The sequence below is a fragment of the Bombus vancouverensis genome, chromosome 16 (assembly GCF_051014615.1).
Source record: "Bombus vancouverensis nearcticus chromosome 16, iyBomVanc1_principal, whole genome shotgun sequence".
Lineage (NCBI taxonomy): Eukaryota > Metazoa > Arthropoda > Insecta > Hymenoptera > Apidae > Bombus > Bombus vancouverensis.
In genome coordinates, this window is record NC_134926.1 from 4,629,047 (window position 1) to 4,645,702 (window position 16,656).

A 16,656-nucleotide genomic window follows, 5' to 3' on the forward strand; every position below is an offset into this window, starting at 1 on the left:
ATTGTTCATAGAACCCTTAGTTTTAAAGAAAATAAAATTTAAAATTTATTAAATATAGATGTACCAATTTTTAAATTTTACTCTATATTCTTAATTGCTAGTTTTGAAATAATATCTATTTATTTTTATAAACTTTTTACATACGTCATCTGTAATATTAAATAAAAGTACACTATATGTATTTTTTCTTGATTTTTATATTATGCAACAGATAAACTTTCTTTTTATATATTATTTAGTGATTCAAAATACGTAAATTTCCAGAAACTATCTTATTTTCTAAAATTGTGCCTGCTGGAAGATCGATGCGTTCTCCATGGTTTGCAATAATTATAACAGTTCCTTTTAGAGTTACACCTTTTCCAAAAGTAACATCACCTGATACTGTAAGGTGGTCTAATTCCAACAAATCTGGTATAGCTGGAAATCTAGTAAGGAATTCTTTAACCTATGCGGAAAATTTTACATTAATTACAAAATATTCCAGCTGTCAAATATCTGTGATGTATAATTGTAGAAATGAAACAGTAACCTTTGAAAAATGATTATCACCCAATTTTATAAGAGGTGTTGTAGGAAACATTCGTTGAGGACTCATTACTAATGAACCATTGCGAAGAATATACAAATTGCTCATAACAAGCATTAAATCTGAAGTCTTCTTCACTGGTAAGAATCTACTGCGTGGAACATTTATACCTATTTACAGATTTATATACATGTACATCCAACAAGAAAATTTAAAAGATCACGCAGAACATATAATCTTGGTTTCCTCTTACCAATACTCCCTTCAAATGATTTCATAGCAGCTCCAACAGCTGTTTCTAATTGAATAATATTTAAACCATTCGAGAAGGTCTTATTATTTACAATAATCTCCATATTCAAGGAATTCTTCTCAAGTACCCTTTCAATAGCTAACAAGATAAGAAATAAATATTACATTTATGAATTGTATAATTGGAAGAGAGAAATAAGTACCACTGAGTTTTATCCATAAATTATTTGTATTGAAAAACTTGAATGTTTTTATAGATTTGAAATCATCTACGTGGTCCTTTGGAACCTGAGCAATTTCAAGTAGGCGTAGCTTATCCTCATATTTGATTAGTGTGCCACCCTGTACAGATATATAAAAATATGCTTGTTTTAAACAATTTTAAGATTTCAATTTATAAGAAAAGATTATATTACCTTAACATCAGCTCGAGTTTTATCAGTAACTTCCATAACGAATTCAAGAGGCGAAGCTTCACGTTTGTCTAACAGTAATTTCAAAATTTTGAAATCTACGGTAGCACCTAGATTATCAATATTTGAAATGAAACAATATTCACGCCCCTGTATTGAGAGAAAATATTTGTTAAATATAAGTAATACTGTACGCGCGTCACATAATTCTTAATTTAAAAAATCATAATGTATACATATGTACCTCTTTTATAAATTTTTTTAATAAACCTGAATTTCTGAAACTTTCATAGAAGTCTCCATGACCAGGAGGATACCACCTATTAATGAGTATAAGTATCCATATATGAATAAATATGTGTATATAATAGATAAGTGTCAAAAAGTTGTTTGATATTAATCTTACGCTTCAATGTCATCATTAACATCACAGTGCTTTGCAGTCGGAAGTAAGGAATCTCTATTTATACGAGGATAACAACTTTGATTAAACGTATGAATATCAACATCTATTCCTTTATATTTTCTAATAATTCGTTGTGTATCATCATCCGTATTGAAGGAATTCATCAAAATAAGCGGGACATTTGCATTGTAAGTTCTGTTCAAATACTGCAAAAAAGAAAAAAAAAAGGTAATAAATAATAAGATAAATTTCCTTTTCTCTAATTTCGATATAACTTTAAATCATATATATTTTATAATACTATAGTTACCTCAATTTGTTGTACAGTCAAATCTAGGAACGTAAGCCCATTACGTACTGCTATTACAGATTTAGGACCATGGCATCCCATACTAGTTCCCAAGCCACCATTCAATTTTATAACGATCAGCTTGCTTAAAAGTGCCTTCATTTCTTCTCCTTCCGGAGTTGGCAAGGAATTGTAATCTCTTATCTAACAATATAATTAAATTTTTTCTAATTATAATTAAACTTATCTTGGCTTTTCAATATCTTTTTCCAGGAAAAATGTTACAAAATGACAAGGCAATTCGCTATATTCAATTACGTTTGCAATTTTAAGTTAAAAACTATTATTTACCGCATCGTCGGGCAGCTTCTGTATACGATCCCATTCTAGCGAAGGTCCTTCCTCCTGGAGGAACCGTTTGAAGAGGTGAGTGAAGCCGTCGAACTGTCGATGGACCTCCTCCTTGACCTCTCCTGTTGCGCTTTCCTCGAGTTTCTCTAGTTCATGTTGGAGTTCGTTCAGGGCATCCCTCTTAGTTCTTTCGCGGAATGCCTGTGTATCTGAGGGACTGCGTTGATGACCGCGTGCCTGCGGATTTATTCACCAGGATATTTGAAAAACAGAGCGATAAATACCTTGTCTCCTGAAAAATTCGTTGGGCCTGTCGTCGCCACCATCCAATTTCGTAAGATCGTGCATGACGTATGGACGGTTCCTTATATTTTCTTTCCCGTTTTCTTTTTTTTTTATTTATTGTCCCTTTCTTTTTAGAATGTTACTTTTGTTTAGATTTATTCGAGATTGTTACCGAAAGAACTTGTTAAGAAGGAGCAACTCGTTAGGCAGCCTTATGGAGAAAGAAGATACTATTTTCCTGGTTCCCTTTAAACGATCCTTAATCAAACGAAGATCCTAATGGTTTGAATATATTTCTGTTTACGCATTCTTGGTGACACCGTCAATGATTATTTTGTTTCTCGATCGTAGTTTCTTTTCGGGAAAATGAATTGATATTTGATAAATGAATCAAGTTTTAGATATATACAGTGGTATGAAGGTGATTTGAACACTTATAGAAACTTTCTGCGAATGTATTATGAATCTTATACGAAACACTTTTAAATTTCATTGGCATTGTAATGAGACACGACTATCGTGATTGAACTGGTACTACAAGACTACTATGATACTACAGAACTACAAGACAGCTATGATTTTGGCGAATATTACTATATAAAAACATAATCTTGTAGAATTGTTAAAGTAGAATCGAGTAATTCCAGTAAACGGATATATGTATCCTGATAAAAATATTTGTAACAATTTCTGTTTAAATAGAGATTATTTACAGTTGCAGATTTTTCAATTAAAGACAATGCGACAAAACTACGAGACAAGATATTTTTTTATAAAATAAATAGCAATAATTCATGAAAAATAATTTCTATTTATCCATTAATATGTAATGTGTACTACCACTTTTTTTTCTTATCATTTCGATTATTCTCTTCAGTAATAATTCATGAAATTTGTGTATAACATTTTGATCCAGTAATTTCTATTCATTTAAAATACGGTTGTTTAACTCTTTTATAGTATTGAATTGTCTGTCGTGTGCATAAACTTGTCGCGCAAAGAACTAGCAGTTCTTAACAATGTTCAGATCTCGGGATTTGTGGAACCATAATAATACTTCGATATTTTTTGTTTCCAGACTTTGCATAAATTATCGTATTGAAAAAAATAAAATTTTGTGTAGCCATTTCATAAGCATATTTAATTAACAGTATTTGGATTGTTTAAACATATAGAGTTTACTCTTCATTTTATCGGAAACAAACTTGATATTGCTTTTACCAGCGTGATCTATAGTTGCCTACACCGTAACACCCTCTCCACCCATTTATCTTTTCTGTTTAATGAGTATCTCCTTTCTGAAGTCATAAACAATAATGAAAGCCATTAGAACCATTCTAAATTAAAGCGTTCGTCTGAAAATATTACCTCCCTCCATGTTTCGTTTCACTTTTCTCTCCGCGAAATCAAATCGTGTTTTTTCCAGTGCTGTCTTCGGAAGTTTTAGCCGGTTCAACTGGCTTACTCCTTTAAGGGGGGGCTAATTCTACCTTTTTTCCGAGACACGCCCGAATAATCGCTGCCATTGCCGTATTTTTCAATTTTAATCGTATTTCAAATTTTATACAATATTCTTCGAATGTCATACTTCAATGTACTATTGGTTTTAATAAAGAGATTTTAACTGTGTCGTCACGAATAATTCACAAAAACATGCCTTATCTTGTACGAATTAACCTTAGCCCCCCCTTAATTATTCATTGTACATTCCTTATACTTGTATTGGCTACGTCTTCTGTTGCAATTTGTCATGTTATGAAAGCTGAATTCAATGTCACCCTTAACGAGTCAGTTGTTGCGACGTCTTTGAGAAGTGTGTACCCAAAATGTGTCGCGAAAAGTAAGCGATGATGAGTACACTCGTGAAACACAGAGTATGTATGGTTGTTATAATATAGAATTAAGTTGTAATAAAATGACTGTTTTATTTCTTAATTTATTACCGACAGAGTCCATCATAACACAAAATATTGCTATTTCTTCATATTTGGCAAAAACAGCTAACTGGTTGAAACGGCACGTCTTTCTCGAGTAATTGTAGCTTTCGGGCGTCCACCGGCATGCTTTTTCGAGTACCTTTTCGAATCCTTTAGATAGTTACGTAAAGTAAGGCGGCTATTTTAATATGCGCGGTACTTTTGTCAATGAAAACTTTTCCTTTTACAAGCTACTCATTAATTTGCTTCCACGAGGCATCTTACTGTATATTTAACGTAAGGACTAGCATTTTTCATATACAGGGTGGTTGGTAACTGGTGGTACAAGGGGGTGATTCTGCGCGAAAAAAGAAGTCGAAAATATAGAATAAAAATTTTTCGTTCGAGGCTTCGTTTTCGAGAAAATCGACTTTGAATTTTCGCTCGGTACGCGTGCACTTTATCGCGTCTCGTTATAACGGATCTCACTGTAGATTGTCGTCTCGATGGAAAAATTAAAAAAAAATTTTTATTCTATATTTTCGACTTCCTTTTTCGCGTAGAATCACCCCCTTTCCGCTTGTACCACCAGTTACCAACCACCCTGTATAACACATCCAATAACACAAAACTAATTACTACGGTGAAAATTACACGAATAACTCATTACTTTCCGCCTTGTAGTTTTGTCGCAAAGAAAATATGTTTATGTTGATTATCCAAATTCTGGGAATGACAGCCTTCGGTGTTTCGTAGAACTGAACAGTAGATATGCTTTTATATTGTAAAGTAAACAATAGCATTACGAATGAAAGAAGAAGATTCCTGAGTGAGAATTCCTGAGTTAAATATAATTTTTCTCAATTTTCGTGCATGTCTTGTAGCTTTGTCGCAGTGTGTAATTATTAATTGCAAGGACAAAGCTATAAATAAAATTATCGTAAGTAATTTTCCACACGAAGTAATACATTCACAAATGAATAAATGAATTTTATAAATACTAATATCTTGATAAAACCAATGCGAAAGACATGTAGCTGTGTACAGTGCACATTGATATTATATTAAGCTGCTTTTATCAAAATCATTATCGACATGCGAAAATCACTCGAAGCTGTCACCTTAAACCACGTGAATATCGTCTTTGTTCTAAGGAAAGACTAACTTCAAAAAGATTATCGTCAGATCCCAAGACGAGGTTTCAGTTGAATTTAACGAGTTCTTGTTTTACGTAAATACAGAATTTTTGTTTTCTATCTAACTCGAGATAAACATACCTTTTGAACATAAATATTATATTTTGTTCTTAATTGTCACTGTATAATTGTAGAAAAATACATCGTTTTAGCAATTAAAATAGAATACTTATCGGACTGGTTAAACTAGGTAATAAATAATATTAGAATTAGATATTTTCTGTGAGTAAAATGAACAAAAGTAAGATAAAGGTATTAGTCACATCCATTTTTTAAAGAACCTTAAGAGTCGTCCGATAAAATTCACTAGATAAATATTCGTCGATTCATCGGTAATCGTCAAGCAAAAAAAAAAAAAAATATATAAAGAAAAGATTAAAGTGTTAAAAGTTCAGTGCGCTTATCAGCTTTTTATATCGTGTAAAATATTATTCTTTTTTAATTCGAACATTCGGTCTAATAAATTTTGACTGACATTAAAATCCAAGGAATGGAATATAATCTGGATGAATTACATGGTATTTGGATTATTCATGCTGAACCCTGAAAGTATGTAAATGGTTGTACTCTAATCAAATATGTCAAGTATAATGTAATAACTGAAACTTGAAAGTAATTGTAGGCAAATATAAAAATTACGTTAGAACATTAAATTGTGAGAAATCAATTTTGTTATTTATTGCTATCTTCTGTCACTCTATCCTCAACATTAGACACCCGTGATAAATTATACCAATAAACAATGATGATTAATATCAGCAACAAATGTGATAATAGACAATTTTTACAAATTTTAAACGTAATATTCAAGCTAAGTTGCGAAATACATATCTATATAATCAATATTTAAATAATCGGTACAAAAGCGAGAAAAATTCTTCATGACATCTTATAGTAAGCGTTTACGTCGTAGCAATTTTTAACAAGTATTTGTTAGATTCCAAGAGTAAATAAAAAATTCTTGAAATAGTTTTTCTGATCTATTAGTGTAAAAGGAGCTTCTGAAAGTAGGTTTTTCCATAGAAACCGAAATTCACCCTACGATTTTTAAATAGCAACGTATATATTCCTTTTCACGCTCTTGAATTATACGAATAATCAATCCAAAGAGACACGTGAAAAGAAAAGTACATAATGTCGCTTAAAAACTGCAAATTGACTTCACTTTTTATGGAAACGAGATACTTTCATATGTTTCTTCGTATCGAATCGTTACGCAATTAAATTAATAATTTTAATATTTTTTTAGCTTTCTCTGTTCAAATTTACTAACTTACGATATTACAAGGTAATATCGTATTACGAGAAAGAAACGAAAAGTTCGTTTAACGAACGATAACGAATATTGTTCGATCGTAGCGAATAGATGAATTGGTCTTTGCATTCATTCCTCCTTCATAATTTTTATTTCTCGGATAGATAAGAAACATGAAAACGGCTGATTATTCCCTCTTCGCAACAAAGGACTATTCAAGTATTTAAAGGGATGATTGTGACATCGCTGAAACGATACATTATCTTCTACAATTTCTTTGAAAAGAAAACTTTAAACAAAACGTTATTTATGAAAGGATGTTATCTCATTTATTGCATGAAAAATTGCATTTTATTTAATTAATTCACTCTGATCATTTTAACTGCATTATCTTACTTTTTATATTCCTATTTCCTTTGCAATTACTTACAATTTAAAAAATATTATATAATTTGTGCTTATAGTTTCAGAAATCTTCAAAAGTTCATATATATATACATATATAATACATACATATAATACACACATTATACATATATAATGTAATGAATTCGTTAATGAAATGAATGAAAATATTAATAAATCATAAATCTGTAATTAATAATCTCCGGATCTTTTATGTATTTCTTTTAAACATATAAGAATACATACTGCATATAATATTGTGATATCCAAAGTAAAACACCTATTTATTGTATATAGTATATGAAACAAATTTCTATTTAGATTTCATTCCGTTAATAATGTTGATAAAAATAGAAAATTGCATAACTATCTGCAGTCTGTTCATCGCGTACTCATAGATTATGAGACATAAAAAAAGTAGTAAGTAATATTAATTTCCATTCGTGTAGAACATTCTGAAATTATACGGAAAAATGATAGGGCGCAAAAAGGGGGATCATGACATGCATTAGGAATTATCGCTAACGTAATACCCATGACAAGTGCGTTTCTGTTGATCCCTTTTAATAACACTGCTTTAAAGCAAACTCGAGATGCCAACACTCATGATGTAACAGCGAACATATTTTAATCGTATTGTGTTAACATGCAATTGCTAGATCTTAGATAACAGTGTGCATATGACAAAGCATTTATAAACAACGATTGCACTCAATCTAATCGCGGCTTGAATCGACATTTTCGATGATTGATTCGTTTAATTATTGTTATCTACTTAGTGTGACAATTTGCTTTTCTAGAAGCAATACAAAAAGCTACTCTTTAGACAGACAATAGAGAATTGTAGAAGTTACATGTGAATGAATGGAAAGTTCATATGTATTTAAATTTACCAACTTGTATTATGTACAAAACGTAAATACAAAAAATAAATACAAAATACATAAAAGATCGGGCGGTCGTAAAACGCGACTTATATTTCATTGAACGTAGTAGACATAACGATTTGTTTGTGTGATGCAATGTAGTAGATAAGTGGAACGAATTGTATATGTTGAATACAAGAATGATGTCAGTGTCGAAAGTAAGTTTTGAGAAAATTACTAAATGAACATCACTGTGTATTCAACTGATTAAATAGGAATTACCAAATTGGATATTTTCTAGGCGTAGCAATATTTCTATAGAACTATCTATGATATCTTTATTTTTCTTTTTCGTTAAGTTTGATTGTTATAATATGGATATTGTTATAAATTTAATTATCAGATAAAAGGTTTAGAAAGGAGAAGCTAGACAAATATTTAAAATCATCCAAAAAGGTTGTTTTCAATTATATAAAGTCACGATAATTCAGGAAACGGTTATAAGAAGACAGTAACTTTCATACTACTTAAATATAGGCTAGTAAAAGGAATTTTTGTAAATCTTTAACGAGAATTATTTTTCAAAATATAAATAAACTAGCTATTTATACAAATTAATAAACAGTTAATAATACTTTTACATAAAATAGAGAGATATAATAAACGACTTTATTATCTACTTAATATCTATGTAATATTTGAACAAACGTGCTAGTTAGAAAAATGTAATCCCCGAGATAAAAATAAAGATCGTGTTACATACAGGTTTCCGACAGAATACAAGTTCTGTTAACATAGTCAGCATTGACTCGTAAAAGTCATAACGACTATTTCAAAACCATGAAACCGAAATTTCCAACAGGTACGAAGAAAAGGACGTACGAATTTATTCGTACGTTTTGTGCGAAACTCGCGTAAATACTCTGACGACGTTCTTGCATTCGGTATTATGATTAACTTTGTCGCATTTGTGTATGGTATAGTCGCGCTTTGTAACGAGAGATGAACTGGTAAATCGTTATCACTGATTTTGAAGAGAAATCCGAAAATCCTAGCAAAACCATGGAAAACAACACCCTCTGTTTCTTTCCTCCGGGTACACGATCACTTACATTCAACAAGTATACCATTCACATATAATATATCTGTATATCTCTCTTAAAGCTCAATGAGAAGAGCGTGAACGTTTGCGCGCGCGTCAATTTTCCACTCGTGCAGAAAAACGTGCGAACAATTGTTTAAATTCTCGTCGGGGCGACGTGTGACGCATGCGGACTGAGCTTTCCGATCCTCGAACGAACGAAACCTGACTGAACGCGACACGAGCGCCCGAGTCAATGTATCTTGGAGGAGCGTCGACGTGTTGTCATCGCGGTATAAATCGTCGTATCTCGATAGGAAGCACGTTTCCTATGGCTTCGAACTTCATTTTTAACAAGTGAATCGCCTTATAGCCAGGTTGTAAGCATTTATTAAACAATACAGCCGAGATATAGCCAGGTTGTAAATTACAGAATTAATCAATGACAACCATTAATTTAACGCTTAGCGTTTTAAGGTTAAACGGTGAGACTAAACTGTTTTAGTACACTGAACAATAGGAAGGAAAAGTATTAATGATATATAACAATAATATGGCGGAGATGTAGAAATAAAGAGAGCAATATTTTCCATATTATTAAATATATCTAAATTTATGAAACTGTATATTACATATATACCTACGGACGCTTATGGTGGTACATAAACGTATACAAACAAACATTAGTTACACTGTTTGGTATAACGAAATAAGATTCATGTATGGTAACATTCCATCGTGACAAACAATAGGAAATACTTATCGTTAGTACTATCTATTCCCACTTCATTATGAGTAGTTATCTGTTAAAGAGGGAAGCCTATAAAATATTATTTACAACATGGGCATTGATTAATACTACTATACGAATTTTGTCTCGACAAAATATTATATTACCATGACGTGAATCTTGTCTTGTTATGACTTACCAAATAATATGACTAATTTTTACGTATACCTATAATTAATTTTTATCTTATTTACAATATATGTAGGTGTCTGTGTATAATATATAGTTATGTATATTTGTATATATTTAAAAATGCATTGAAGAGAACGTCTTTCCTTTATTTCTATATTCGAACTGTACGAATACTTTTCTCTTTTACTGTATGTTTGTAAAACATATCTTGCGACTTCTCTGTACGTTTTCAAATTGGCTTCAAATTCAAACAATACAATTGTAACAGTCGTGTCTCGTTACAATGCTCATACAATACCAAAATGTTTTATATAACACGTCCGATGTATAGATCAAAGTTTTCCTTCGTAAATAAGCCACTACATGCGCGACGACCAAAGACATAGTTTTTGAAACTGTTATCGAGCTGTCCTCTGGCCATGAATTTTATCATAATTGGTCCAATCAACGTGACTTTGCAACTGTGGTAGTATAATCGACTCGATATCAAGTGATTTGTGATCGCTGACGAGGTCGTGTAATAGCATCACGAGATTAGAATTTCTTATCTGACCGCGTGTCTGTGCTCCTTATCCCAATAAAACACCATTCAAAGTTCTTTCTCGATTTACATATATGTACTGCGAAAGTGCAAATGATAACAAATAGGAAAATACACGTAATGGTTGACGACGTAAGCGCCACGATTTTAATGAGCAATGGAATAATTTGATCGCTCTCAACGACGACATACATTTGAACTTTGCTTTACTTTTTGCATTCTATTTCGTTCTATAGACGCAATTTAATCCAGATATGTGGAATTTTTTTGTGATATTTCCAAAGCGATGCTATTGTTGTTAATCGACTCTTAAAAAATGACTACTCATCGTGAAAAATATAGGATGATATCTGAACAATTGCGAAACATAATAGGATTACTTTTCAATCGCCTTTTTGATAGGATAGTAGACATATCTAAGTTCATGCAATAGATACGACAAATACAGTACGCATGTAAAATATTGCACAAGTATACGCACGAGAATTGCCAAGTAATGGAGCAATTTGATATTTTATACTCGTGTATTATATAATATACACGAGGAATTAGTAATTCTTTCAATTGCTGTTGCATCACGTTATTTTTATTCGAACTATATATTATATTTCCAACATACTAAATTTTTAATTAGTATAAACTTTACGCCTTTTAAACTAGTAGTAGTTAAAATATTAAAACTCGAATACTAATTTAGTCGACTGGTGAGAAATTTTAGTAAGTCGCTTTGTGTAAATGCAAATTTAGTCGAGTAGCTTAATCGACGGTCGACTAAGTGGTTGACTGGCAAAGGCTACCAGGTAAAGAACTCTAGTCGACCAGAAAATTTATCAAGTTGGATTCAGTGATCGATATTGAACACAACTACGTTTTACTAACAACTACACAACTAAAATTTGCGTTCGCACACGCAATTTTACTTGCCATTCGACCTTTAATCGACGGTCGATTAAGCTAGTCAACCAAATTTCCATTTACACAAAGCGACTTACTAAAATTTCTCGCCAGTTGGCCGTTCAATCCACCCGCTTGTAGCCACCCTGAAGGTTATCATTCAACGAGATAAATCTTGACACGTGAATCTTCCGTCGGTTTGAAACTTTGCAAAAAAAGAATTAATCACAGTGAGGGAACCAGAAGGTTATCAGTGTTTAGGATTGAAAAATGTCGGAAATATACACGAATCTGTTATTCTTTCGGAATAAACTACTCGAATTGAGTCAACAATCCTTCAGTAAGATTATCTGAAGGTAGTGTGTTACGAGTACGAGTCGTTGACTCGCCCCTATCTTCCAATAATTGTAAGTTGTGGCCTCAGAAAAAATATACATATGTAATAATTGATAACACGAAAAAAAGCGATAATATTGAAATTTTAGGAATAATAATTTTAACAAATAATGTATGAATAATTTTTATAATAAATGAATTTAACGCATAATTGTTATAATAAGTTAATAAGTTGCTAATAACCAAAGTTGATGCGACTCAGCCAATATTTAAAAGAATTTGATGAATAATAACTAACTTTCATAATAAATAAATTGTTTGCAGACGAATAAAATTGTTTTGATGCATTTCCTTACAATTTATATGCATATAAAATAACTGGCGAAATTTTATATACGACATACTTATCGTAAGTAAACCTCATAAAAGTAAGCCTCGCGTCTTCTGCAGTCAAATGAAACGTAATCGCAAACTATCTCACACTATCTTGCGTAATAAATGTCTTACAAGGAAGAATATATACCAATGTTTGCCCGTAGTCGAGATGAGGTGTTTTATACGTAGGAAAACTGCCAAGTAGTCTCACTACTCCAATAATTGAGAGCAATATTAAAAACATGTGTTTTCTAAATGAAACCAATTTTAATATCGTACATTTAATATCGAATATTACAATATTTTCTATATAATAGTTTAGACGAACCAAAATCTGTTTTTATACAACATTCTCTGAAATAAACTATTTACTTTCGATTTATTATAATTATATTATGGAATTTATATTTCATATTATGTTTTTCCTTGTGTTTACTTTTTTAATATAATTGCTTAATGTTTCATCGTCTTCTCACGTCGATAATTGTTTATTTGTGAGCCTCTATTACCCGAACTACGATTGAGTGTAATTTCGTAATACATAAAAGACTTATTCTTATAATGAATGCTATACATGCGTGTAAACGTCTATTATAGGAACTGTTCGGTTATCCGAACTACTCCATCCTCCCACTTGTTCGGATAAACGAGTTTCTAGGCATGTAGATTGGAAGAGTACGATCATAAAAAAGGATAAAGCTCCGCGCGATTAAAAATAGCCAATGTTAAGGAAATTTTCTAAATTTTCTAAAAATATTACTTTCTTAGCATATTGTCGTACTTCCTATCATAGTGTGCCATGTACTCTTGTGACATGAAACAAATATTTTTATATTAACGTAATAAGCAAACGAAATTTTTATTTTACAAATTGCTTGGCAACATGAATGAATGAATGAATAAACCTGACCATAATATTTCAATGTAATAATTGTTTTCATACGATTTTTGAAATATTTATCGTAAAATAAATATACGAAGTAAAATCAAAATAAATCTTTAAATATATAGTATCAAATTAGTAAACTGCAATTTTAATATTCTAAAAGATATGTATTCGCATAAAAATCCGCAGTGTAATAATAATAAATAATTGTTATACTATATAACCTCATACCATTGAAATTAATAATAAGCAATGTTTCCTTAATTCCTTACTATGACTTTTAGACTTCGTTACAGTACTCTTATGACAGCTACGGCCTACAGATAACCTTCTGTTCTCGAAATAATATACACCTATATATTATACAAAACGTCTATAATTTGCATTTATATTTGCGATCTTGACGTTTCATATTTATATATCTATTTTTATTTTACCCTCCATAACATAATGACAAGGAAAGTTATTCAAAGATATCATGTGTTCGACATATCTTAAATGATATAATCCGATTAAAATCACGCATAAACAAAAAGCAAAATAATTGATCATATGAAATAAATAATAAGTCATAATGATCGCAGAAAAAATACACATAACCTCAACATGTAAGAAGGGTAACATTTCTGTGTATATACAAAATTAAGACGTTACCACAAAAATGCATCGATTGTTATTTGACAATTTGAAAACATTTAATAGATAAACGAAACATATGAGTATGTTATAAATTAACATTAAATTTTAAATAAATATTCTACAGTATAAAACTACGAATATTTATAGTGAATCAATGTTTCAGGATAAAAATGGAGGGGGGTAGGAAACGAATAGATTTTTTTACCTTTCTGTCATCTACTTGTAGCATCGTTATTAACCTCCTTAGTCCACGCAGAAGCTGTTTCCTAGTGCTCGTCTTCGGTAATCTTGCAAAGGTTACCAAAAGATAAAGTCTTCACTTTGGATCTCGGCCACCGTGTTTAGATTTTATATGTACCTATATATGTAGCAGTTGTACTCAATCTATGGATCCGGTAGACTATCAGACAACGTACAGTGCATACACATGCCATTGGCGAATTAAATCTACATATATGTAAATTATATATATGTATGTATATCTGCGACATAATCAATTATTCATTCTTGTAATATATATAAATACAGACATGCATTAAAATAGCAATCATTGTGTTGATAGGAATTAGATGATTCTCATTCTTATATAGATTATACATTTGTATATGTATACTAATCTACTATATATAGGTTATGCGTATAACCTAAGAATATTGCTTAACTTAATAATCAACAGTCAGTGATAGACTACACCAGAAAAGGTAATGTAATTTTATGGAAAGAAAAATAACGGAGGAAATGTTATTTATGTAATGTTTTTAAATCAATCATATGTAATTTATGAATTAACATTGAGAGCTATTTGAAGAAAACGTCAACAATGGCTGAGATATCTTCTAATACCAGTGCGGATGAATGTACTCCAACGAAAAAAATTAAAATAGAAACAGAAAATGAATGCAAAAATGTCACTAGTATACATGACGTAGAATTCTGCTCATCTACATTTAATATAAAAAAAGTTTTGCAAAATAATTGCACAAGGAAACAGATATGTATAGAGGGTGCTTTTAAAGGATATGAAGGTTCGGCGGTTATTTTATTGGAGAAACAAAATTTTTCGGATGATGAAGCAGCTTTGAAAGAATTATTTAACAAAGACACAGTTTTACACAAACTTTATAACAATAATATTTATGGGAATTATGAGTGTTATCCTCTTAAAAAATATAATGGTAGACTATAGTGAATTTATAACCTCATTTTCCTTTTTCTTCTTGCTTGATTCTTGAAAACTTTTGTATGATTTAAGGTATAAATGCGACGATAATACATCCTGCAACGGCAAAACATATCGAAAAATTTCGGAGGAAAGATCTTCACATCATAGATGAAACTTATGAACTATATCAAAAAATTACTCTTCCATATATAGAGTCAAGCAGTTTTTCTATAGAAGTATGTGTACAAAAAAATAAGTATACAGAAAAAGTATAATATGCAGGAAAAAACAAACAAATATTCAATAGATTTTCATGCCAAATATATGAAAATTTAATTTGCTTTTACTGCTATAAGATTTATTTATTAGATTGAATTCTTGTATTTTTTTAGTGGGTGTATAATATTTTGGAACATAAGGCAGAACAAGATAAAATTGTATATGAAGATAAAGATGAGAAGACTGGGTTTATAATAGTAAATGATTTGAAATGGGATGGGCAAACAAATACATTAAAATGTATAGCACTTCCGTTTCAAAAGATTCAATGTATTAGAGATTTGAATGCATCTCATCTTCCTCTACTAAAGAATATAAGAGAAGCTGGAACTGCTGCAATTGCTGAAAAGTTTAATGTACCTGCTTCTCAACTTAGAATATATTTACATTATCAACCATCCTACTATTATCTCCATGTTCATTTTGCATATCTCATGTTTGAAGCTCCAGGTAAGTTTAAAATAAATATTTTGGTTTATTTTTATGACTTGCTGCTGTGCCTGCATCTACGAAATAAGCTTGTTTTATAATAGATAATGTAATAGATAAGAAAAATAATTAATCTTCCAATCTTGTATAATTATTTTACAAATTTATATTATGTTTTAAAAACAAATGTATCACAGGTTTTCAAATGTTTTTCTTACATAGGTATATATGTGGAGAAAGCACATCTTCTATCTACAATTATAAGAAACATTGAATTAATGTCAGATTATTATACAAAGGCTGTACTGTCATATGTTGTTGCTGAAGGAGATCCTTTGTACACTAAATTTGTAAAAGAAGGAGTTATAAATGAAGTATCTAAATCTAAAACTACAGAAGATTGAAAAATAGGACAAGAATAATTATGTATTAAAGTGATTGTAATTGTTTTATGAACTGTGTATGAAAAAATGTATCAGCACTTTACAAATCAAATTAATATCATTTACAAGTATAATTTTATAATTTTAAATTATTATAAATTCCATTTAATATGCTTTGTAATTAATAAACATTTTATATAAGAATCATATTAATCGCATTTCACTTGAAAATTTCTAATTAAAAAAGACTGTATCTGCAATGAATTCTTATCGAATTGACATAGTCTCTTTGAAAAAAGGTAATGTATAGATAAGACTGTAAGATTTAGAATATTTTAAATATATTTAGTCAATAGGTTATTGACAAGAACATTCGTGAAGTATTTGTAATGATGTAATGAAAATGAATATTACTTGTAGCAATATATATTAGTATATAAATAGTACAATTAAAAAAGGGCTTTTCAAATATATTTTTCATTTTAATATTGACAAACTACGTTTACTCAATTAAATAACAAAATATTATCTTTATATGTAATATCACTGATTATTATATTATTTAA

The 16,656-nt window shown here is 30.3% G+C and overlaps 2 protein-coding genes and 1 long non-coding RNA gene across 13 annotated transcripts; 2 read left to right on the plus strand and 1 right to left on the minus strand.

The window, feature by feature from the left end:
* Positions 1–101: 101 nt before the first annotated feature.
* On the minus strand, positions 102–14,183 carry UGP (UDP-glucose pyrophosphorylase). Of its 10 annotated transcripts, none has more exons than XM_033329727.2 (11): positions 14,043–14,180; positions 2,525–2,801; positions 2,241–2,449; positions 1,911–2,093; positions 1,601–1,806; positions 1,439–1,514; positions 1,198–1,344; positions 985–1,123; positions 783–920; positions 533–699; positions 102–448 (listed from the first exon to the last, which is right to left on the minus strand). In XM_033329727.2, exons 2-11 carry the CDS (start codon positions 2,586–2,588, stop codon positions 236–238), a joined length of 1,542 nt encoding a protein of 513 aa, XP_033185618.1. In that variant the 5' UTR covers positions 2,589–2,801; positions 14,043–14,180; the 3' UTR covers positions 102–235. The 10 variants fall into 10 exon arrangements, with proteins under 10 accessions (XP_033185618.1, XP_033185617.1, XP_033185620.1 ...); XM_033329726.2 differs by having other exon boundaries at positions 2,525–2,783; positions 14,043–14,179; XM_033329729.2 differs by lacking the exon at positions 14,043–14,180 and adding an exon at positions 9,276–9,435 and having other exon boundaries at positions 2,525–2,736.
* LOC143303740 (uncharacterized) lies at positions 9,608–12,694 on the plus strand. The gene is made up of 2 exons (XR_013060342.1): positions 9,608–12,008; positions 12,262–12,694. It is a non-coding gene; the product is annotated as an uncharacterized LOC143303740 (long non-coding RNA).
* On the plus strand, positions 14,174–16,313 carry Dcps (Decapping enzyme, scavenger). 2 transcript variants are annotated; one of them, XM_076625435.1, is made up of 5 exons: positions 14,174–14,309; positions 14,400–15,012; positions 15,090–15,235; positions 15,392–15,728; positions 15,930–16,311. In XM_076625435.1, exons 2-5 carry the CDS (start codon positions 14,658–14,660, stop codon positions 16,109–16,111), a joined length of 1,020 nt encoding a protein of 339 aa, XP_076481550.1. In that variant the 5' UTR covers positions 14,174–14,309; positions 14,400–14,657; the 3' UTR covers positions 16,112–16,311. The 2 variants fall into 2 exon arrangements, with proteins under 2 accessions (XP_076481550.1, XP_076481551.1); XM_076625436.1 differs by lacking the exon at positions 14,174–14,309 and having other exon boundaries at positions 14,352–14,538; positions 14,646–15,012; positions 15,930–16,313.
* Positions 16,314–16,656: the final 343 nt, after the last annotated feature.